This window comes from Gadus chalcogrammus, chromosome 4, assembly GCF_026213295.1.
Source record: "Gadus chalcogrammus isolate NIFS_2021 chromosome 4, NIFS_Gcha_1.0, whole genome shotgun sequence".
NCBI lineage: Eukaryota > Metazoa > Chordata > Actinopteri > Gadiformes > Gadidae > Gadus > Gadus chalcogrammus.
This window is the reverse complement of record NC_079415.1, coordinates 10,866,722-10,889,971: the sequence shown is the minus strand read 5'-3', so window position 1 is coordinate 10,889,971 and position 23,250 is coordinate 10,866,722. Positions and strand designations below refer to the sequence as shown.

Here is a 23,250-nt window from a genome sequence, read left to right as displayed (position 1 = left end):
ATCTTCCCATATGGAATGGTTAGGGTTGATGATATCAACCATGAACTAGCCAAAATCATATTGGAAAACCCCAAAATCTCACAGATTATTGTGCATGCAGGATTTAATGACATTCAAAGAGAACAGTCAGAACTTCTGAAGAGGGATTACACTGATCTATTGGATACACTGGACAAAATACACATCAAGTCATTCATCAGTGGACCCATACCAGCAGTTGACAGGGGAATAAACAGATTCAGTCGTCTACTTGCACTGAATACATGGCTTTCCAGAGTCTGCAATGAAAGAGGAAGGGGCTTTATTGAAAATTTCAACTTATTCTGGGGGCGCAAATATCTTTTCAGAGCAGATGGCCTACACCCAAACAGGTTAGGCTCAAAACTGTTGAGGGACAATCTTCTCTTCTCGCTTTCCCACAAATCTCCATGGTCTGACGCACAGGCCACAGTCAGAGCACAGGTTGAGAAGAAGCGAGACTACAGCCTCCCCCACACATCTACTCTGCCACTATCTGACACAGATAGCAGACAGCCCACAGACCTTGAAGATAGACAACAGCCCGCCCGACGCCATCGACACGGTGCCTTCCCCCATCGCTGACGCTGGCTTGGCGAGGAACGGCCACCCCCCTCCATGGTGTGACGCACAGGCCACAATCAGAGCACAGGTTGAGAAGAAGACCTTGAAGAGAGACAACAGCCCGCCCGACGCCATCAACACTGTGCCTTCCTCCATCGCTGATGCTGGCTTGGCGAGGAACGGCCACCCCCCTCCTACTCTGCCACTATCTGACACACAGATAGCAGACAGCCCACAGACCTTGCCATGGTCTGACGCACCGGCCACAATCAGAGCACAGGTTGAGAAGAAGACATGTATCAGCCGGATTAGCAAGGCACTGAAATTAACCCTGCCACTGAAGAACCGGTTCCTGCCACTTCAAGAGTCCACAAACGCGCCTGCCACCCATGCGCCCGACGCCCTCAACACTGTGGCCGGCTTGGCGAGGAACGACCACCCTCCTCTGCATTACTACGATGACCCCCAGCCTCATCTCTCCCATAGCTATCTCTCCAGCCCCAATGTCCCCTACCTTTGTGGTGACCTCCAGCCTAATCTCTCCCATAGCTATCTCTCCAGCCCCAATGTCTCCTCCCTTTGCGATTTTCCAGCCGAATACAAGAGACTGGAATATGTTGGCAAACTTATATCTGGGTCATAGCATCGCCATAATCTGCTGAACCCAAGGTTGCCTACGTCAAAGCAGGGCAACTTTCGCATCCATGCTGTAACCACTAAGAGAGTAAACAAAGGGAAACTTAGACACACTGCTAACCTCACAAATCTCATATCTATTGCCTCCAAACCAAAAACAACCTTAAAGCCTATCAACAACACCATCAGGATGGCTCTACTTAATGTGAGTTCTCTTAATAACAAATCATTTTTAGTTAATGATTTTATTACAACTTCTAAACTGGATTTTATGTTTTTAACTGAAACATGGCTGGAACAAATTAACAGTGCAACCGTTCTGATAGAGACAGCTCCTCCCAACTATAACTTTTTTTTGATGCATGTAGATCTGGAAAAAGAGGTGGAGGGGTTGCTGCTATATTTAAAAATGTATTTCAGGGGAAACAGATGTTATTTGGTGATTTTCCATCGTTCGAATACCTTAGTGCTGTATTGAAATGCTCCCCCAGAGTTCTCCTATTAATTATTTACAGGCCACCCACATATTCTGCAAATTTTTTCGATGACTTCACAGAATTATTGTCTAGCATCTCCACAGAATTTGACTGTCTAGTTATAACTGGTGACTTCAATTTTCATACTGATGATTTGAATGACAAGTATGATAAAACCTTTTTGCCATTTTGGACACATTTGAACTGTCTCAACATGTGAAAGAGGCTACTCATTGTAAGGGGCACACTCTAGACCTGGTTATCACAAAGGGCCTCAATGTTTCTGATCTCTCTGTGACTGATCCTTCCTTGTCTGACCACTTTTGTGTTTTCTTTAACATATATTTTATTCCCGATATACAGACAAAATCAAACACTGTCAAAAAACGGTATATCAATGAAGATTCTAATGTACTTTTTAAAAAGGCCATCTCCTTGCTACCACCTCTAAACCCATGTTCTCCTGATGATCTTGTAGATCATCAGGATAGAGTCCTGGTCTCCTGTGAGCAACCCCTCTGGCCTCAACCTCATCCCTCCATAAGCCACCAGCACTGTTTTTGTAGGCTGTAGCTGCAGGTGTGCTCTCCTTTCACGTCTGGCCTTCCTTTTCATGGACTTAAACGTGTTCAGTGGTAGGACAATGGCCTCTGCTCCTGTATCCAATTTGAACCTAACGGGCATATTGTCAACCCGTATTTCAGAGTACCAGGACTTGTCACGGCTGGAGTCTAGCTGGTCAATGTTCACTGTTCCAATAAACAGAGTGTCAATTTCTGGACTGATATCGTGCACTGTTCTTCTATGCTGTGCTTCACTCGACCCACACATCTTTGCATAGTGGTTCTGTTTACCACAATTATGGCAAGAAACTCCATACGCTGGGCATTGTTTGGGCTGGTGAGATATTCCACATTTAATGCATGTATTCACATGCCCACTGCTTTGTGTGTGTTGAAAAGATTGCTGTGATCCTTTATATCGTGGTTGACTGTCTTGTTTTTTCTTATGTACCGCATGTACAGATCTCTCTTGAGTGGCTGCGCTCATTGCTTGTATTTGAGCTCTGGCGGCCTCTGCTGCACGGCAAGTGTCAATGACCTTTTCTAATGTAAGGTTTGGCTCTCTTAAAAGTCTCTTAAGACGCTGGTCATCCATACTGAACACAATCTTGTCTCTGATCATGTCATTTTCCACTGCGCCAAACTCACAGTCCTCACCCTTTTGTCTGAGCTCCGTCACATATTTATCAATGGAGACAGAGACTGTCATAGGCGTAGATTACGGTGGGACGGGGGGGACATGTCCCCACCACTATTTAAAACACGAATTTTCATTTATAAGATAGGCCTACCTAATAAACCGTTGGAACACACAAGACCGGAAACCATAGCAACGCCGGTAAACAAAGCCCGAGAAGCCCAATCCCCAGCTCCCCACGCTACGGCCATCCGGAGGCGCACAGAGCTTTTGGCCGTGATATTATCTATACAATTATATTATATACTATTATACTGTATATAGAGCTCCAGGAGTCGCAAACAGCAACAATCACTTTCTCCTCCATGCTGCACTGCACTGAGTTTGATGGTTGAACGCTGATTGGCTGTTACGTTACACATGTCACTCAGTGGCCACGCTGTTGAACGCTGATTGGCAGTCATCACACGAAATTCTTGTCAAAGTTGAAATATTTCAACGCAAGCGAATTTGTCGCGCCACAAATCCTCTTGAACGCGCTCACCTGTGCACGGCGAGACAAATCAAAACTTGTCGCCGGTTTTCTCTCGCAAAAAATTCGCCCAATATACGTCTCCACGTTCACTTTGTATGGGATCTTGTCGCCCGTCGCATTTGGTGTGAACGCACAGGAGAAGTTTCAAGACGGACAGCCAAAATTGACATTTTTACTCAGAAAATAGCCGGTCCTTTTGCTTCCTGTAAAAAGCATGTTTGTGACACTGGATAACGATATGGATACATCATCTAGCCTGCTTGTGGAGGGCCCCATAAGATAAGAAATTGGTTTATGTAAACTTTGCTCCTGGTTCTGTTTGCTCGTGATGACCTGGCCAAAGGTTACCCACGGTCCTAAGTGATTGTGATCTGATTCTGGTTGGTGCTCCAGCTAGTATGCATTGTATATATAGATTGCAGCTAGTAGCAGCTACACACGGTGCGATTGCTATGCCAATGTGGTTATCGTTGTTTTGTCTGATTTGAGATATGTGACGTTAGACTTGGAGCCTGGTAGGCCTATCCTGACATAAATATGTTCTCGCATAACCTGTGTGATTATCCTAAAATGTAGGGGATTTTATTTGCGGGCAATTTGCTTATGATGTTGTAACGAGTGAAGTCTACATTGGTCCTTGGCGAGTGTTTACTGGTGGACAGGATTTGGCAGATGCAATACTTCTCTGGGCGCTTGTTTTTGCTTTTGTTTTTTTAATGCAGCATAACATATGCTACCAGCAGCCCTTGCTCGTCTTCAAAAGGCTGATGCTCAGTACCTCATTTCATTTCGTACCCCCTTTACAGTCTGCCATTGTTTGTCTGTTAAACTTTGTTGATGTCAAGATAAGTGTTAAATTGCCAACACTGTTCTTTGTCCTGTGTGTTTTAGTATTACATATCCCGAGCCAAGACCCTGGTGTTTCCAACGCTGTTTTGCAAAACAAGCCAAAACACAAACTGTGGTTTTCAACTTTTATTGTCCAAATAGGATTTTCAACACCTGACAACTCTGTAGAGCATATTGTAATGCAGCGTTGAATGGACGAATAGCTTACATAAGGGTACGCAGCACTTTTCAAACCACACTCAAGCTTATGGTTATTGTCCCCACCACTTCTAAAAACAATCTGACGCCCTTGGAGACTGTCTTAGGGTGCGCCCAAAACTGGTGCCTTTCAAACACTGTATTGTTCTTGGGCAGACAATTGGCTTCAAAAGCCGTGAGGACATCATTCATAGTCTTTTCTTCAGGAAGGCTGAGTGTGTTATACACATCGAGAGCCTCTGTCACGTTAAAATTGTACCGGGGGCGAAAATTGTACCGGCCTACGTCATCGTTTGTTTACATCCTGACAACCTGCCCGGCAACAGACGACGCGATGCAGAAAACATGTTTTCAAACGACGAAATAACATAATACAGATAGCGGATCGCTATCTGTATTATGATGGATAGTGATAACACTTGTTTTTACTTTATATTTGTATTGTATTTAATTGTTTAATCGAAACAATAAAAAAAATTGCCCGCGAAACGGGCGATCGCGTCAAATGACAAATGTTTTGCCCGCGAAACGGGCGATCGCGTCAAATGACGTAGGAGGGTTCTTGAAACACAATACAGATAACGGATCGCTAGAAAACACTTGTTTTTACTTCATATTTGTATTGTATTGAATTGTTTAATCGAATTTAGCTAGTAAACTGAGTGTTTTAAGCAGGTTTCATAGTCTAGAATGTTCAAGAACCTTCCTACGTGATTTGACGCGTCATTTGACGCGATCGCCCGTTTCGCGGGCAATGTTCTTTATTGTTTCGATTAAACAATTAAATACAATACAAATATAAAGTAAAAACAAGTGTTATCGCTATCTATCATAATTCAGATAGCGATCCGCTATCTGTATTATGTTATTTCGTCGTTTGGAAAAATGTTTTCTGCATCGCGTCGTCTGTTGCAGGGCAGGTTGTCAGGTTGTCAGGATGTAAACAAACGATGACGTAGGCCGGTACAATTTTCGCCCCCGGTACAATTTTAACGTGACAGCTCCATGCGAAGGAGACATGACCGCATTCATAACAGACAAAAGTCAAATAAATATCGATCAGCTTGATTGCTGATCGATATTTATTCATAAGCGCACATGTGTTTACAAGCGGACACGCAGTATTAATAAAAGCGGAAGCGCTTCCACACTACCAAGTCGTTCCCAAAGTCAGACGTTACAAACGCTAGGAAGCACTCGAGCTAGCACTCTAGTCTCATCTCCATAGGACGCGACTAGCAAGGACGCGTCCTAGCAAGGCTGCAGCCTTCACTTTGGGAAACAGCCCCTATTGCATACAGGAGCGATTTGCTTCCGCGTTATGGGGCCAAGACACGTGACCTAGTCCGTGACGTACCGGATGCAGAGATCTTCTTCTTCTTGTAGTTTAGTGGAGGATCATAGTTTTTCCCCATATACCGCCACCTACTGGACTACTACACAGGAGTTTGTGACAAGGACGTTGGCAAATGATACTTTAAATCATAAAAATAAATTCAAAGAAAAAACCAAAAAAAAAAAAAAAAAAAACTAACAAAAGAAATGAATAAATAAAAATAAAAAATATATATACTTAAGGTTAAATTCTTCTAATTAGGTTAGTATCTTTTAGCTAATTTATCAGCAATTTCATTGCCATATATTCCATGGTGGGCTGGAATCCAACAGAACTGAATAACTAAACCAAGGCTTATAATATTTAAAAGAAGATGCTTTACCTCTATCACCAAATCTTCACGTATTGAATTATCTGTTATAAAACTTAGTATCTACAACCCATCTAAGAGCGGTTATTATTGTGGCCATCTCGATTGAGTATACTGATAAAGTCACCCACTCTATATCCATATCCTTTTTCAAATTCTGGAATATATATGCCAATACCACATTGTCCTTTGGGATCTTTAGAACCATCTGTAAATATTTTCAGATATCCATAGAATGAAGTATTTAAATAACTTGAGCAGGCATTAGCAAAACTGGACACCATTCTATGATAGCTGATAACCAAGGTACACACTGTAATACTATAATCAAGATGACATACAGGCAGTTCAAATAAAAAGAGATAGAACTTTATTGATCTGGAAACTTCATAAATATGTAGGATTGCTCCATATAATACCATAGTAACATAGTAAACGTATGTAGGCCTAAGCAATTCAGTTCAATGTTATTGCTTAAGAAACAGATTCCTTCCAACTAACTATTTCCGAAAAATGCGATCAATAATTTATATAAAAGTAAATGTTTACATATCGACCAGCAACGAAGTTGGAGTAGCCTACCCAAATAATGAATTGTAATACACCAACATTGTCAACTGTCATACATAGCTAACCATAACCCTGTCATACATAGCTAAACAAGCAAATGAAAATGAAATATCTACCAACGCAACTGAAATGTTAATATTAGACAATTAACAATATTATGAAAATTACGTAGGTCTCCCATAATCATTCAGGTAATCAATACGTCCGTGCCTGTTACAGCTATTTCAATGATATGTGTGTTATATATCCGTGTTCAACGCCATTCATGTTAAGTAAAAGGACAAATCTCAGACTTTGGAAGTTAATGGAGTTAATGGAAGTTAATTCGGAATTTAATTTAATTCGGAAGTTAATGGAGCCGTGCACTTCAAAATAGGTCCATAGCAAGGAGCCGTTTGTTTCAGTACGACTCCTTTCAGCTGCCCACCCAACATAAACTGCTAATAAAACGCTTGAGGAGGCGTTTTGAAAAGAAAAAACTTAAATTTTTTTAGAACAGGGTAGAAATATAATTATGAGCCTTTGATTGATATCCACTTATCCAGACATTTTTTGCGGAGACACAATCCTGTTCCCCACTTGTATTGGAGTGGACGGCGATATCTACTTCTGGGCCACATGAAATGACGGACCCCCGTCCACAGCCAGCTTAAACAGCTGCAATACCAGGCTTGGCCTCTGAGCACTGGTGGATTGCGGAAGTATGCGCCTATCCTGGGGGCCTGGTTAGAAACAGGAGGAGCTGTGTTAGAAATCGTTCCCTATACACTCGTTCCCTATTCCCTATATAGTGTACATGATTTAGTGCACTATATAGGGAATAGGGAACGAGAATTCGGACACTACGCTGAACATTTCTAAACGTCATATGCGTCAGTAAATGCGCCGGGTATTTGTGTGACGCAGACAGATGCGCCCACATCATGTACGGAAATCGACGCCACTTCGACCTGGGCGGGACTTTACGTCCTACGTCACTCGCTATGGGTTTGCATGTGTGCGCGTAGCCGTTTGTCTCAGGGATCTGTGCGCGAACTCCCTTGCACTACAGATTACGAGCGTCAGTGTCAGTGTTGCCAACTTAGCGATTTTGTCGCTATATTTAGCTACTTTTCAGACCCCTTTGGCGACTTTTTTTCAAAACAGCGACAAGAGACAAATCTAGCTCCTTTTTCAGCTGTTATTGGTGACTTTTGGCGACTTTTTGAGGTGAAAGCACTATCGCTATTACCTCTTCACAACGAGCACCGGGTGCCTCCCCCGTCTCAAAGCACTTACAGGCAGCCCAGTCCTCGTGCAGCAGTCCCTCCCAGCTGCTCTGTTAGCAGGAGCTAACAGGAGACGTTCACGCCTCGGCATCCGGGTTGCAAATGAATCCGTGTCCCGGCCAGCAAGCCGCCGCCGACTGATCCCGGACCCTGACGTACAGTCAGGGCGGGAAAATGTAATATTTTCTTTGTCTAAATAAAATAATAAATCGCTGTGTTACATTGACTCACACTGCCTCAAGGTGCGGCCACACCAGACGCGTATCTCGCGTACTTCGCGTCTAAAATCGCCATTTTTTCCATAGGGAACCATTGGTTTAATACGCGTATTACGCGTTTCACGCGTAATACGCGTATAAGCAACATTTTACGCGCGTATAGCGCGTATGTGGCGCGTATATTTACGCGCTATACGCGCGTATATCGCGTACATTTCAAGAGTTCAAAAAATTGAACTTTTTACGCGAAGTACGCGAGATACGCGTCTGACGATTAGCCGCGTTGCCCAATTAGCGTTGAGCTTGACCCGACGTCACTGGCAGAGAGTAGTGAGCTTGGACAGAAGCATACGGCCGACATCTTTCTTTATTCTGTGTGGAAATAGTAACATAGTTACGCCATTAAATGCTTTTATGGAAACATTTCTAGCGAGAAATGTGCATTTTACTTTCATAATGTTCGCTCGGTGAATGTGAAGGATGTTTGGTTTGATAGTTATGACGAAGAGGGAACGCTCCGTTCACTTGCATGGACAGAGTCTCTGGTTACTAAGCAACCTCAACGTCTTGGCGGACTATATATCTGCTGATCAACACTACGAATGCTGGAAACACACCAGACACACCATGTGAAGTTATTTAACCCGATTATTGTTATTTATATCCGAGATTATTTAATCTAACCCGATCTAAACTCTATCACCCAAACACGGCGGCGTTTGGGTTTCCTACCTCGGACTCCAGCGCAGCTTATCCTGGGGCAACACACACACACACACACACACACACACACACACACACACACACACACACAGGGGCGGCCCCAGCACATTTGGCGCTCTAGGCGAGCTTCACTCCTGGCGCCCCCCCCCCCTCCGCAAAAATAAAATAATAATAATAATAATAATAATAATAAAAAAAAAAAATAGTTTGTTAATTCCCCACGAATACTGAATTGCAACCTTGAAAAACTGTTTTGCCCTGTAACTGCATTTCTTTCACATAAACACAACAACGATCGCAACGATGAACAAACATTAATTCAAGAATAAAATCCACGGAGGAAAAAATTGCGCCCCGGATGGCTTTTGCCTCTTCATTTTCTTGATTTCGTTCTTGATTCTTGAAAACACTCTAACCAAACGCCTTATAGTACTAGCATGTTCTGACGAAACCAAGGAGGTAGGTTCCCCTTCGGTTTTCGATTTCTGGCTAATTTTACCCTAATGTTAGATTTATTTTTTTTAATGTCAAAATATTGGTTGGAGATATATAAGGGGCGCAAAAATATGCGCCAGGAGGGGAAAAAAAAAATATATATTTATTTATTTATTTTTTCGGGCGCATTATTTTGCGCTCCCCCTCTAGATGGCGCTCTAGGCGGCCGCCTAACCCGCCTGTAGGGAAGGCCGCCCCTGCACACACACACACACACACACACACAAGTGTTGGAGCCTTTACCGTGGGGAGCCTCATCCTGGGGCAAGACACGCACACACACACACACACACACAGCCACGGCCGACAACTTTCTTTATTCTGGGTGGAAATAGTAACATAGTTACGCCATTAAATGCGTTTATGGAAACATTTTTAGCGAGAAATGTGCATTTTACTTTCGTAATGTTCGCTCGGTGAATGTGAAGGATGTTTGGTTTGATAGTTTTGACGAAGAGGGAACGCTCCGTTCACTTGCATGGACATGGAGTGGACTCATCTAGGCGAGTGACGTATGCGCGTATGGCGCGTATTGCGCGTATGTGACCATTTTTGACACAAAATGGTCAAGCAACATTTTACGCGCGTATCTCGCGTAAAAAGTACGCGAGATACGCGTCTGGTGTGGCCGCACCTTCAGGCTCAGTCACTTCACCTCGTCCACTGTGTGTGTGTGTGTGTGTGTGTGTGTTTACCATGTCGCAGTCAAAACTTTACCAACAAAAATATAGGAAAGAGTGGGAAGCAAACACTGCTTTTAAGGGCTGGTTAAAGCCGTTTATTGGAGACGATAAACGAGCATACTGTAGCTATTGCAAGGTCGATTTCTGTGCCAAACTCAGTGATGTGAAACACAGTTCAACCCAAAAGCATATTCAAGAGGCAAAGCCTTAAAGTTCAGCTCAAACAACGCTGCCATTTATGGTAAGCAAAATTGGGACTAAGCAAAAAAAGAAAATGTAGTTTTTTTTTTTATACTTCCAGTTATGCAAATTAGGCGATGACGTCATCTAGCGACTTCTAGCGACTTTTAGGAGAGCCAATAGCTACTTTCCTTCCTGAAGAGTTGGCAACACTGGTCAGTGTCGTACGCGATGGAGGGTGGGTGACATTCCTACAGTCTGTGATGATAGGCTATATTTCTACAAATGACTTACTATTACTAGCGATTAACATGACGAAACAACACGAACTAAGCTAACATTAGACTATAGCCATACCAGATAACGCCATACCAGCTAACCCTAACTATTTCTATTAAACTCTGAACCATTTTGCAACAGGCAACTGTGTGTTGGTGCGTCTTATTGCTTCCCACGTCTGCGTCTGCATCTTTCCCACTCCTGGCTAATAGTTTCAGCTTTTGTACTGTATATCAGAAATGATCACCCTGTACCACACTGCTGACTTGTTGTTTTGTGAGCACTCACGCATTTCTCTAGGTATCTTAAGTTTCCTACTGGAGTCATCAAAACTTTGTTATTGTAAGAAATATTGTGTTGCAAAAACACTTTATGTCTTACCCTTAGCGTTACCCTAACCTTATTCTACTTGCTGTAGTTTGGTCTGGTTTTGCGAGACTACCCTAACCTTAAAGGCACCCAGTGCAACTTTCGAGGCTTAAAAATAAACATTCAATTTCTAGTCTTTTTTACACGTAGTATCAATAACTCCATACCATTACATACCGACATTTAAGCAGCAAAGATGAGACGTCGTTGTGTGGTGAGAACTGATACAAAATCGATAACAACAACAATGCCGCCCTTTTCTTTATTTTTTGTAACCTACAATAAATAAAGCAGGCTTCCAGTCAATGGAAAAATGGCTTCTCCCCACCGGCGATTGTTGTTGTTTACGATTTTCTATCAGTTCTCACCACACAACGACGTCTCATCTTTGCTCCTTGAATGTCGATATGTAATGGAATGGAGTTATTGAAACTTACTACGTGTAAAAAAGACTAGAAATTGAATGTTTATTTTTCATTGAATGTTTACATAAAGTTGCACTGGGTGCCTTTAACCCCAGTAACATTTCATCATCATAAACTACAAGTTACGCAAAATGGCAAACGAACATCCAGTCCAATATGAATGAAAAAAGCTAGCTTCATTAAGGAATCAAACCCCTTATCCCTGCGTTAATGAGTTGTTCTCTGACCACTAACCCATCAGGTCTTAGTACATGCGATTCAAGAGTTAACCACTTGACAATCTTTAAACTTCGGTTGCCTAGAAATTGTAAAGACAGTGATGTGTGTACAATGTTCGAGTATCCGTCACTCGCGATGTGTGTGCAGTCCAAAATGAAAGAAAAAACCTTGCATCACTAGGGAATCGAACCCCCAATCATCAGTTGGTCGCTGTAAACAAATAGATCGCATTTTGTTTAACTGCTAACTAACAAACGGGTTTATGCGTTCACTGAACAAAGATTATGGAAATAAAAGACCACTTTTCCATCAGAAAAATCATCAGAACCGTTATTACCAACCCATAGACACTAAAAGCCAAAACCTTTCTCACATGCACACCCATCGCGAGTGACGGCTATGCGCACACATGCACACACATAGCGAGTGACGTAGGACGTAAAGTCCCGCCCAGGTCGAAGTGGCGTCGATTTAGAGAGTCCCCATCAGGTAAACATACCAGGCACTCACGAGGAAAGCTGGAGGTTGTATTGATGTTGAATGTTACATTTCCTTGTTCAAGTATTTATTTTATTAATTTTGAATGTTAAATATTCTATGTTAAATCCTAAATTGTTGACATTTCTAAACGAAAGCCGGAGACTCCATCATTAAATGTATAAGTTTTCGCGGTTATTCAGCTTCTTCTTCTCCTCCGGAAAAACACGACCGCATTGCATTGTGGTATACGGGAGTAACATGTAGGGAACATCGTATGTACCCTATTTTAAGTCCACTATATAGTGCCCTATATAGTGGAACACTGAGAATTCGAACACCCTACATAATGGCGTGCACCCTATTTAGTGCACTACATCCATGATAGGGAACGAGTTGGCTTGGCGATGTCCTGTGCATCTTCCCTGGCTGTCGTATGGAAACAAGCCATTACATACAGATAACCTTTTGAATCAGAATTGTGATATATATTCATCCTGACACTGATGTAAAAGAGAAGCAGTGATTTTTCTTCCTTTTTTTATTTGATTGAGGTGAAAGATTAATGGATTTTATTTTTGTGCGCGTCTTTGCATCCATGGCCTGGTTGCAGCATTGCAGTTCAATCAATGGCCACTAGGCCGAGCCAAACGTCAACTTGGTTAAAAGAATGGTTTAATACTGACGCTCTCAGTTTGGCTATGAACTAGTTGTCGTTAACCCGTAAAAATGTTTCTCGATTTAACAATTCCATCAACAGGAATTATTTATTGAAAGCAGTTGGTTCGCTTCATATGATACAGATTTAAAAAATAATAGATCGGATTCAAACAGAATTGATTTGTGCAAATAAATTTAGTGGATAGACAACACAAGGGTCAAAAATGTTTACCAACTCTGACAAAGTAATTCAATCGTCAGAGTTGTTGTTAAAAATGTCATTGTACGTTTCATGGTGTAACAGTGGCCTTAAAAAAATACCGGGCCCCCGGTGTTGAGAGAAAAGCGGTTTGTGGAATGGTGCGACACAAATTCACCATCAAGTCAGGCAGGTAAAGACAGTTAACGGGTTGCATTGATTAGAAATCTTTCTTTCAAGGGCCAGGTTCACCTCTTATGCCCCCTGGGGAACCTTCAGAGGAGGAAAAATACAAGCAGAAGGTAATGTTAGAGGAACTGCATGATCACCTGTCAGATGTTCAGGTACTTGCTCGGTCTACAGGGTCTGCACTATTTTAAAGCTATGCAAGGCGCTAGTTGGATTATGAAAAATGAAAGAAACGTCATGAGTGATAAGGTCACAGACTTTAATTACATGGCCTAACGTTTTCTATAATATAATTGTCATTGACCAATTTCACAGCAAATGAAAGCTGGAGTAAATAATTCCAGTAACCAATAGGAACACAGATAATTGTTCACAAGATCACACACCCTTATTCCTGAACTAGCTCATTCTTCTTGTCCTACAGAGATGTGAGACATAACCACCTCATTGTCCTCTTCCATCTTTGGCTCCATCTTGCCCATAATGTCCTGCTCTGCCTGGGAAAGCCTGGTCCTCTGGATACAAACAAGATAATACAAATCGGTATATGTCATCTTTTCTCCCTCAGTATTTACATATCAGTTTATTAAAAAGAAAGGGGGGAAGGATCTGTGGGCAAGTATGGGAATTTAACATATCAATAAGTGTATTGTCCAACACTGGATAAAAAAAATACATTCATAATTATTACCTCAGCTTCAATGGCTGCAAGAATTTCATTTGTGCCTGCAGAAACAAACAAAGCTTTTAAAAACGATTGAGGATTCAATAAAATGTGCACGCTAAAGGTTCTTCTGAATTGAAAGCGAGCCTTTCACATTCCTGTTCCTCACCCGATGCTGCCTCATCGTGGGGCCTCTCCCTCCAGGGCAAGAGGCTAATGCTTCGGATTCTGGAGCAGCTGACCAGACGGTTTCTACGGCTGAGGAGGCTGAAGGGGTCCAGGGGGACGCTGGAGATGCCCGTGTTGTCGCAGATGATCCTGGCCAGGGAGGCAGTGCGCAGCACATTCCTCTGGCTGGGGCTGAACACGCCCGGATTCTCGTACCACAACCTGTTCACGGCAAACAGAACTCAATGTGGATGGTGCCTGGGTATTGAAGTGGGTCTCCATGATTTCCACATACCGACCCCTACCCCGCTACCTGATCCTCAATCACCTGCCTCTTAATTCAACTCAAACTTGCATATTCAATCATACTCCAAAGTTTATCTAGATCAAACCGCGTCGCCCTTCTTTCGGTTTTGCACCCTAACGTCAATCCAGTCAGTACATGTCAGCATGCGTACCTGTCTCCCTGGCGGATGTTCTTGAACTGGTAGGCGATGAGGCAGGCGAACAGAGGGCCCACACGGCCACCCTGGACCAAGGGTTCTGCCACGCCTCCCAGCCACACGTCGATGTTGCTTGGTGTTCCATACAGCTGCAGGAGCCTTGTCGCCAGGCCCGCGTTGTTAAGGACCCGAGCCAGCTCTGCCTGGTTGCCGGGCTGGGACAGCCCACAGAACTTACGCCACGCGTTGTAGCCTAGCGTGTTGAGTAAAAGGTGGATTTCCATCAGATCGCATAGCCTTTGCAGCGTCATAAATTGAATAACGGTAAGTTGAATCAAGCGAGCAAAGAGGAAGCAGACGAGAGGAGGAGAGGCTTTTAGGGGATAGGTACCAGGGATGGCGTGGTCCCGGCCCCTCTGCATGTTGAGTGACCCAAGGTCCAGAGCCAGGTGCATGACAAACTGGAAGAGCCTCTCCCGCAACGCGTTCACCAGCACGGGTTTCTTAGCGTTCAGTTTGGCAGGACGGCCCGCAAGACCTCGGATCAGGGGGTCGATTCCGCCTATAACAAACCAACAACAATGAAGAAAACGACCACGTTCTAAATTCATGTTTCTTGCAAGCACTTTGTGTCCCCTCCGCTCACCTTCAAATACGATCCTCCAGGGGGTGAAGAAGGCCTTGAAGAGCGGCACGTTGGGGATGCGGGCGTTCTCCCGGTAGTTTTGGTCCAGGCGAGCTAGGAAGGGCTGGATGGCGAGGTGGGCAAAGCGGTAGGCGGCGGTGGCGAACACATTGGCGATGCTGGGGTCCACGTTGGGGTCGTAGCCTGGGTAGCGGCCCAGCACTCTGGACATGGCCACGTCACCCACGATGTGGGGCAGGTAGTCCCTGAAAACCAACACCTGAGGAGGACGAAGTACACGTATTGAGGAGGAGGAACGCTTGGTGAGGAGGAGGAGGAGATGTGGTACGGTCAGTAGAGGATTTATCAGAGTTGAGTGAGGGTAGAGGATATGACTAAAGAAGTGCAGGGGTGGGGCTTGCCTGAGTGTACGCGCCCATGATTTTACGAGCCTCTTGGTAGAGGGTTTCACCGTCCCACTGCGGGTTTAGCCTCTTGAGTTCACGCGCCAGACGGTTGTGTTCTCGCATGAACAGGGTGTGGAGGGACGTCAGGGCAATGTTCTCATCGACACGAACGTCACCTGGAAACCGACACATGCCGTGCACAATCGATTGACACAACACTAGTCGGGAGTCTATAAACGATTTGCTAGCTATGATATAGAGATAGAAACAAGATGGACAGACAGTGATGGTGTGAGAGGTGTATATAAAGAGATGGAAATACTATTTTTATTTGTATATAAATATATTTCAATATAAGAGACAGAGGTAAAGACAGATGTATAGCGATATAAAGAGACGTGTGTGTGTGTATGTGTTTGTGTGTGTGTGTGTGTGTGTGTGTTGCATGAAGATATACATATTTGTGCCAACCTGCAAGGAAACAGGGCACCTCCTGGGCTTTGCTGTTGTTTGTGACTCTCTGGCGTGTAGCGCACATTTTGGGCAGCAGGGGGCTGAACGGCAGCAGCTCCCGGCCGTTGTCCCTGAACCTTTCGTTGACGCGCAGGAGGCCCGCATCGGTCGTGAGGTTGCGGAGGTCCATCGCCAGCTGCTCCTCCGAGCCGTACACCTGGCCCAGGTCCAGAAACGCCGTCAGGGTGTTGATCTGCTCCCGCTTGTTAGCCACGCCGCCAAAATTGAATGCCGAATTTCCGGTTCCACATACGGCCGCCGATCGGAAGACCGGGATGCAGCTGTCCGGGCCAGTTGGCAAACGGGGGTCGCCGCGGGGGATCTGTGTAGAAGAGCTCAGATGACGAGGGTGATTGTAAACCACAGCTTCGCTGTCTAAACATAAAGATCGTACTACACAACAAAAGCTCCAACTGGAACCCAGTCGGTGACCATACCTGAATGGGGAAGCAGGGCTCAGAGCGCTCGCAGCTCTCGTCACAGTTGAGGCCGTTGCTGAAGGAGCGGATGCTTGGTGAGAAGGGGGTGAAGGTGAGGTCGTGGTCGTTCCACTGGCCGAACAGGGTCGTCATGTGGGAAAATTCAGGGTCGTTGACCACGCCCTCGTCTGGCGTCGCCAGGATGCGGTTGGACACCTCTCTGACCTAATGGAGGACGGACACAATCCGTTGTAGATAGACGTGTGTATTTGCCTCACGTGGATTTTACTGCCGCATGGGCTGGGCTGACGACATATTACCAGAGGGAGAACAAAGTTGTTGAAGCGGCGGCTTCTCTCCCAGCCGTTGGGCAAGGCGACGCCGTCGTCGTACTGAGCGGGGAGCCAGCGCTTGAAGGGGGTGTTGGAGGCCCCCAGGCGAGGACTCATCCTGTTGACAGCATGTTGAAACACTTTTACTTTGAAACTTCCCTCTCTCCCTCCATTGAAGTGGGCACATGTTACTTGTGGTTGGGGGATGTCTTAAGATCTTTAATTAGTTGACACACGTCGACCGCCTCAACGTCTAGTTTTCACAATCTCTCTTTTTTTTATCACTTGCGTCCACATATCGTTGGTGGTAATCAACTGCCATTGCATATATTTGACTGCAATGTTTAAAAATAAAAGTATAATTGGAACCAGGGTTTTTCAACCTTGGGGTCCGGACCCCATGTGGGGTCGCCTAGAATTTAAATGGGGTTGCCTGAAATGTCTAGTAATTGATTAAAAAAAATGAAAAGAAAAGATTTAAAAAAATTATAATTATCTATATCTATATATATAAATATTATTATTTTTTAAATAAAACACTACAAATAATCGTACATAACTGTCTTCTATACTACTAATTTAAATCTAGTTAAAAAAAATGCAGCAAATATCTGAGCTGGCGCATCTTTCAATGCCGCGATCACGTGACTGCACAGTTACATTACTTGAGCTCCCACTCAAACTTGTAAAATGTAAACACAAACTAAATTGAAAGATTTCTTCGCCTGCCTGGTCCTGCGGCACAGACACCAAAGAGACAGAGAACATACGACCAAAGTTTCATTCAGTATGGATTTACAATTGTGATGGAAGGCAACGAGGAGAAGCCGAAATGTCTGCTCTGTAGGAAGGTCCTGTCTGCCGAGAGTATGAAGCCGAACAAACCCAAGACATTTAAGACGACAAACAATGAGCTTGTCGGCAAACCAAGAGCTTTTTTCGAAAATAAATTTGCAGAGCCGAATAAGCAGCGAGTGTATTTCAAAAAAGCTATGACTGCTAGTGAACAGGCCCTGAAAGCATCTCTTAAGGTGAGCTATCTCATTGCTTATATGAAGCCGCATAGCATTGCTGAGACTTTAATATTGCCAGCTGCCATCGAATTGGTGAAAACGATATGCGGGGAGGAAGAAGTAAAAAAAACAAAAACTAAAATGCGCCCATCGCAGACATACTGCAACAGGTCGTAACCATGGTGAATTACATCAAGCCACACCCTCGGCCCGCGCGTCTGTTTGCAGCACTGCGCCGACACTGTGCTCTGAATATGAAAACTTACTATTTCACACAGAGGCACGGTGGTTGTCGAGAGGTCACGTGTTGGAGCGGTTTTTCAAGCTGAGAAACGAGCTGTTGGCGTTTTTAATGGATGTTAAATAAAAAGATTTTTGCGACTTTCTGTGTGACCAGCAGAAAATGTGCCTCCTTGCATATGTATCGGACATCTTTGGAAAATTGTCAATTTGTGCACTTATCCTGGCTACTCTATATTTGTTCACAGTGTAACAAACATGTTCAACTAATTCTAGAAAAAAAAAAAAGTCTCTGGGGTCGGCAGAATTTTTTTATGTCAAAATGGGGTCATTGCCCAAAAAAGGTTGGAAACCGCTGTAGCCACTTGGTCTACACGACAAGCTGACAGGAATATAACAGTGTAATTGTCGCTCTTACATGTTGTTGCAGACGCTGGTGGCGGTCCTGTACTTGTCCAGGTTCTGAATGCTGCGGCAGGGCGGATCGCTGACCCTGGCTGCACATCCAGAGATCTTGGAGAGAACCTCCAGGTCTTCACGAGGGAGCAGATCTGGAGAACAGCAGACATAGGTTCAGAAAAGAGGTGTACATTTGTGTGTTCTCGAGTGAGTAAGTTTTCAAGTGATTGATTGAGTGTGTGTATGTGTTTGAGTGAGTGAGCGGGAGAGTGAGTGTGCATGCACTAAGCCCATGTGTGTCGATATGAATGTGCGTGTGCATTAGGGGTGTAACGATACATCGATGTAGATCGATACATCGATTGATTGGCGAACGATCCAGCTGCATCGATGCAACGCCCAAACATCGATGCATATCGCTGTATTACACGCTTTTATTATTATATATCTCCTTTCGCGGGTGTTTGTGAAACTACTTCTGCGCAAAGCGCCAAGCCGCTCGTATCCATTCACCGGTTAAGCAACAGCGAGCACATGTGTGAGCGCGAGGATGTCTAGTTTCGTTTTGTGTTGCCAGATTGGGCATACGTCCCGTTTTTCCAGCCTAACGTGATTAATAGTAGCCAAATCGGGCTGAAAAATTTGCCCAATCTGGCAACACGGACGGCTTATCTTTACAGCCAAGATGATTCCGAGGGATGTTTTGTTTTTAGAAGAAAACTATCCACACAGATCGGTTGGGAATGGTCTACGTTCAAAATGAAAGATCATTACAGGCTCTTTAATTTAAGCCATAAAAAACCTTTGGCACTTAAATGCAATTATGTGGCACTTTATTATTTGTATTAAAAATGGATTGTTTTTGTTTTCAATATCCGGAAGAGCAAAGAAATAAAATGATGAAATTATAATTAAGTTGATGTGAGTTGATGTGATTGTAAGAGGTTGTGTTAAATGGGCATATGATATCGTCTCATATCGATCGCATGCCCCTGAATCAAATCGTATCGTATCGTATCGCGGCAGACTTTTGATATCGGCAAATATCGTATTGTTGTCCAATGAATCGATATAATATCGTATCGTGATGAAACCAAAGATTTACACCCCTAGTGTGCATGCATGAGTGTACACATTCAGCTCATCCGACACCTCACCGACACCTCTCCGCCACTTTACCTGCCCTCAATAAAACTCCTGCGTGCTCACTAACGACAACAACATAGCGCGTGCGCTCTGACCTGTGGCGTTGAGCGAGCGTTTGTGCACGCGGTGGACGCGGTCGTGCAACAGGCGCAGGGTCTGATCCATGTAGTCGGACGAGCGCACTGCCGAGCGGGAGGCTCCACGCGGCTGCTTCATGAGGCGCAGGATGTCCGCCGGAGAGACGACCTCTCTGCGAACCCTGCTCAGACTCCTGGAGGGGAACGGGGGGGGGCATGGTTATGATACGATGGGACCCATAGCAGCACTAACGTGATGATTTTCATCAAGTTAATTAGGTTAAATAGGAAAGTAAAACGGCTACGTAAAGGTAATTTTCTCTTATCAATCACCGTTTTTGTTGTGTTTATAGTTGAATCATAGCCTGGTCCTACCAGGCTCTCGTACTTAAATTTCATTTGCACAGAGAGTCTGGCCACTCTCCATTGCCAAACGTTTGCTCACTGGAAGGCGGGTGTCTGATGGAGTTTAAAACCATTTGATCTGCCCAGTGCCACTCTGGATCTGCCATAACCAATCGCTAACGTTTGACTACAATTGATACTAGCACACAACCTCATCATTGTTCTCAGCCACTCCCTCTGTTCGCTGATTGGACTGGCAAAATTTACCCGGAGAAAAAACCGGCGAATATACCGCAAGCCCAGACGTACTACTGCAGGGAAATGAAAATTGAGCCAAAGTACTTAGGCAGGCGGAGCCAGGCCAGTTGAATCATTAGACAAATGGAAAATCGTCTTGAATGCATATAGTGGAAGTATCCTGTTACAGTATCATTTTCAGTAAGGTGATTGATCAAATTCTCGTTAAGACAAAATAAGATTCAACAACAACATACTCACTCATCTCGCGAGTACTTGTAAGCATCATCCACCAGTTTTTTGGCCTCTTCAAAGCACTCCATAAGATAGGGACGACCCAGACCTTCAGATACAAGAGCTTTAATATGATAAAACATAACATCGACCTTAAGATAGAAGATCATTAAGAAAATAAACCATAGGTTTGACCTAAAGATACAAGTATTAATAAGGAAAAAACATAAGTTCAGGAGAATCCAAACCTTCAGCTACAACAGTATAATAACATTGACCAAAATGCATTAAAAGCGCCATGTTTTTGGAAGGTAATCGTTTAAAAGCTTACTTGATGGGTTTGAATGGGCCTGCATCACACAGATGCCCAGCGTTATAATGCAGACAAGCAGGTTCATCTAAAAGTGGACAAAACATACCAAACATCAGCCATCAATGTTAAGCCGATGCAAGCCTAATGCACACCGACCCGCTAGGTCCCACACAGGAAAGAGGTCCTCTTACCTCTGCAGATGAAGCTAAAAGTACATTGAGAACAATGCTAAGGTGGTTTGAAGACTGTCCCTGTGTCAGCCTATTTATAGTGACAATCTTTGGCCTCACCCCCAGGGTTGATGTGGTCAATATATCAGTAAAATACTATCGTTCTTACTTCCTTCTTCTAGCTGAACTGGATTCATATAAATGTATATTTTCAGCTAATCATGTTTCTTTTGCAACAAAAGCTTTGAGTAGTATCTAAATACTATCATACTAACTAACTAACTTTTATATTGGAAGCACATTGTTTTGTTTTTTTCTGATCTAATTTTTCTTTTTTCAGATTAATATTTTACTTTTTTACATCCAAACAGTAAATGCGGATCTAAAAATGTGCTTAAAGGTTAACTAAGTGTCCTCTCAGGGTGTGTAGGCCTACGACAAACATTGTATTTCTGGCATTAAGGAAAGAATCTATTTTTTCTGAAATGGTTATAAAATGAGGTTATGTTAGCATATAGAGCCTCAAAAACTCTCTAATCCACCATTCTGTATCATCGTCAAGGGAACCGATTTCAAGTCTTTAAATGCTTACAATCGTATTGAGGACAGTAGACCATTTCTGTTTTACAAGCCATTTCATTCTTTAGTTATTATTAGTTATGTTGAATAGGTTTGCTGTTTTAATGTCCTTAAAACATGGTTACTGTTTCTCTCCCTCCAGAATCGCAATGTTTGAGTTGCAACCTTCACAGGAAAGTTGCAATTGTCTATCCTACCCATAGTTCCCCTTCACTGAGGCAAACTGTAGAAATAAAACACAATTTTGTGCAATTCTGTTGGGTCACTCAATGTCTAGACTGCCAATTGCCCTCAAACCCGTGGGATGCTCAGTGTAGGATAGTCTCGCAACAGAAGCAAACAGAACTACTTACTCTACTACTAAGCAAATAGCAAAACACAAAGATTTGGTGAAGTAGTGACCTAAAATATTGCCTGAGCCATGAGGCCTGCCTTACCGCTTTCTGGAGAAAAGCAGTAATGATTGATTGGTTGCATCTCTAGGTATGGTGAAGGGTATGTGTTGATGTGGGGCTATTTTAATTCCAAAAGGCCTAGGTCACTTCATCAGGATGCACAATATCCTGGATCCATGAAATAACTGGCTTCTAAAAATAAAACTCTGCCTGCCTCTATGGGAATTTTACATAGGGCTGTCTATACTTATGCACCCTGCATTTTAATGAAGAACATTTATTTATTTATTTACGATACATTATTCATCCACAAAGAAAAGTAGTGTCCTTAAAGGTTGGATTTTTCCTCATTTGTATAATTAAGGCATTAATATCACTTCCCAAAAGATGATTTTGTATTCCTGTTTTAGTCAACTTTAGCATGGGTTGCCTACATTTATGCCTACCACTGTATATGCTCCCCCAGCCAAAAACTCCCTTAGATTAATAAATAAGCGAGTTCCCCCGGCGCTTAATGGAACTTTTGGTTATTATATTGCTTTTCTCATTATATCCTGTTGGTACATAATCTATGAAGTTTTAAACAAAAAAAAAATCTTTAATTTATTAGAGGGGTGGAGGCAAATTTGCTTACATTCAATCAAATAATTAAAAACCATTTGTCAGAACTTTATTAATTCAGCAGATTAGACTGACAGGCATTCATTTCATGACGGAGGCATAGTTTTGAGGGAGGGTGGTTTTTGATTCCGTTTCAAAATGAAAAGGTATTTTACTAAAATAAGTGGCTTTCTGTTCCATCTAGTTTGTTTCATATTATTACTAAAGTTCAATGGCTTTTTTCATATTGAAAAATCTAGGATCTTGATTAGTAAATTAGCTGTACACTTAAAGACAACGATGTCAAAATAATGTTTTCAAGTGTAAAACGGCAGCTATTCTTCACGGTTAAGATCAATCATACAATTGCAGGAAAGAGTAAAAAAGAAATTATTGAGGGCTTTAACAAACATTTTAAACATTAACACATAACATCAATGTTAAAATGAATGAGTACCTCATCTGCTATCCACTGAGGATGAGTCAGTGACATTATGCTCTTTAAGAAGATGGTGAAGTTCTCCACCACTCTGACCGGGTAGTCTTCAAATTCGTCTGGAAATAATACAGATCTCAATAAGTATTTTCAAGTCATATCTATGATCGATGACTCCGACAAAAAACACTCAGTGACTCGATTAGTTGAAACTTACTCATTCTGTAGGCTATAATTTGTTCAAGCCTGGCAAGAGATTAAAAAAATGAGCATGTTGGAAAACAATTGCCATTTTTTTACTGCACACTGAAGTTTACCTGCAGTGCTGGCCTATGTGGCTTATTTTGCTTACATACTAT

General features: G+C 43.2%; 1 protein-coding gene and 1 long non-coding RNA gene across 6 annotated transcripts in view; one reads left to right on the top strand and one right to left on the bottom strand.

Annotated features, from left to right (window-relative positions):
- Window positions 1-18,596, top strand: part of LOC130381149 (uncharacterized) — a 32,333-nt gene extending 13,737 nt beyond the window's left edge. The window contains exon 3 of the long non-coding RNA XR_008895340.1: window positions 18,391-18,596. This is a non-coding gene — a long non-coding RNA (uncharacterized LOC130381149). The remainder of the gene's footprint in view (window positions 1-18,390) is intronic.
- Window positions 11,429-20,949, bottom strand: LOC130381146 (eosinophil peroxidase-like). Of its 5 annotated transcripts, none has more exons than XM_056588598.1 (16): window positions 20,903-20,949; window positions 20,730-20,796; window positions 20,426-20,522; window positions 19,601-19,776; window positions 18,379-18,511; window positions 16,696-16,825; window positions 16,394-16,600; window positions 15,915-16,278; window positions 15,459-15,619; window positions 15,058-15,316; window positions 14,803-14,973; window positions 14,427-14,664; window positions 13,970-14,190; window positions 13,828-13,862; window positions 13,523-13,651; window positions 11,430-13,220 (listed from the first exon to the last, which is right to left on the bottom strand). In XM_056588598.1, exons 2-15 carry the CDS (start codon window positions 20,794-20,796, stop codon window positions 13,541-13,543), a joined length of 2,370 nt encoding a protein of 789 aa, XP_056444573.1. In that variant the 5' UTR covers window positions 20,903-20,949; the 3' UTR covers window positions 11,430-13,220; window positions 13,523-13,540. The 5 variants fall into 5 exon arrangements, with proteins under 5 accessions (XP_056444576.1, XP_056444573.1, XP_056444575.1 ...); XM_056588600.1 differs by having other exon boundaries at window positions 11,431-13,220; window positions 13,580-13,651; XM_056588601.1 differs by lacking the exon at window positions 13,523-13,651 and having other exon boundaries at window positions 11,429-13,220.
- Window positions 20,950-23,250: the final 2,301 nt, after the last annotated feature.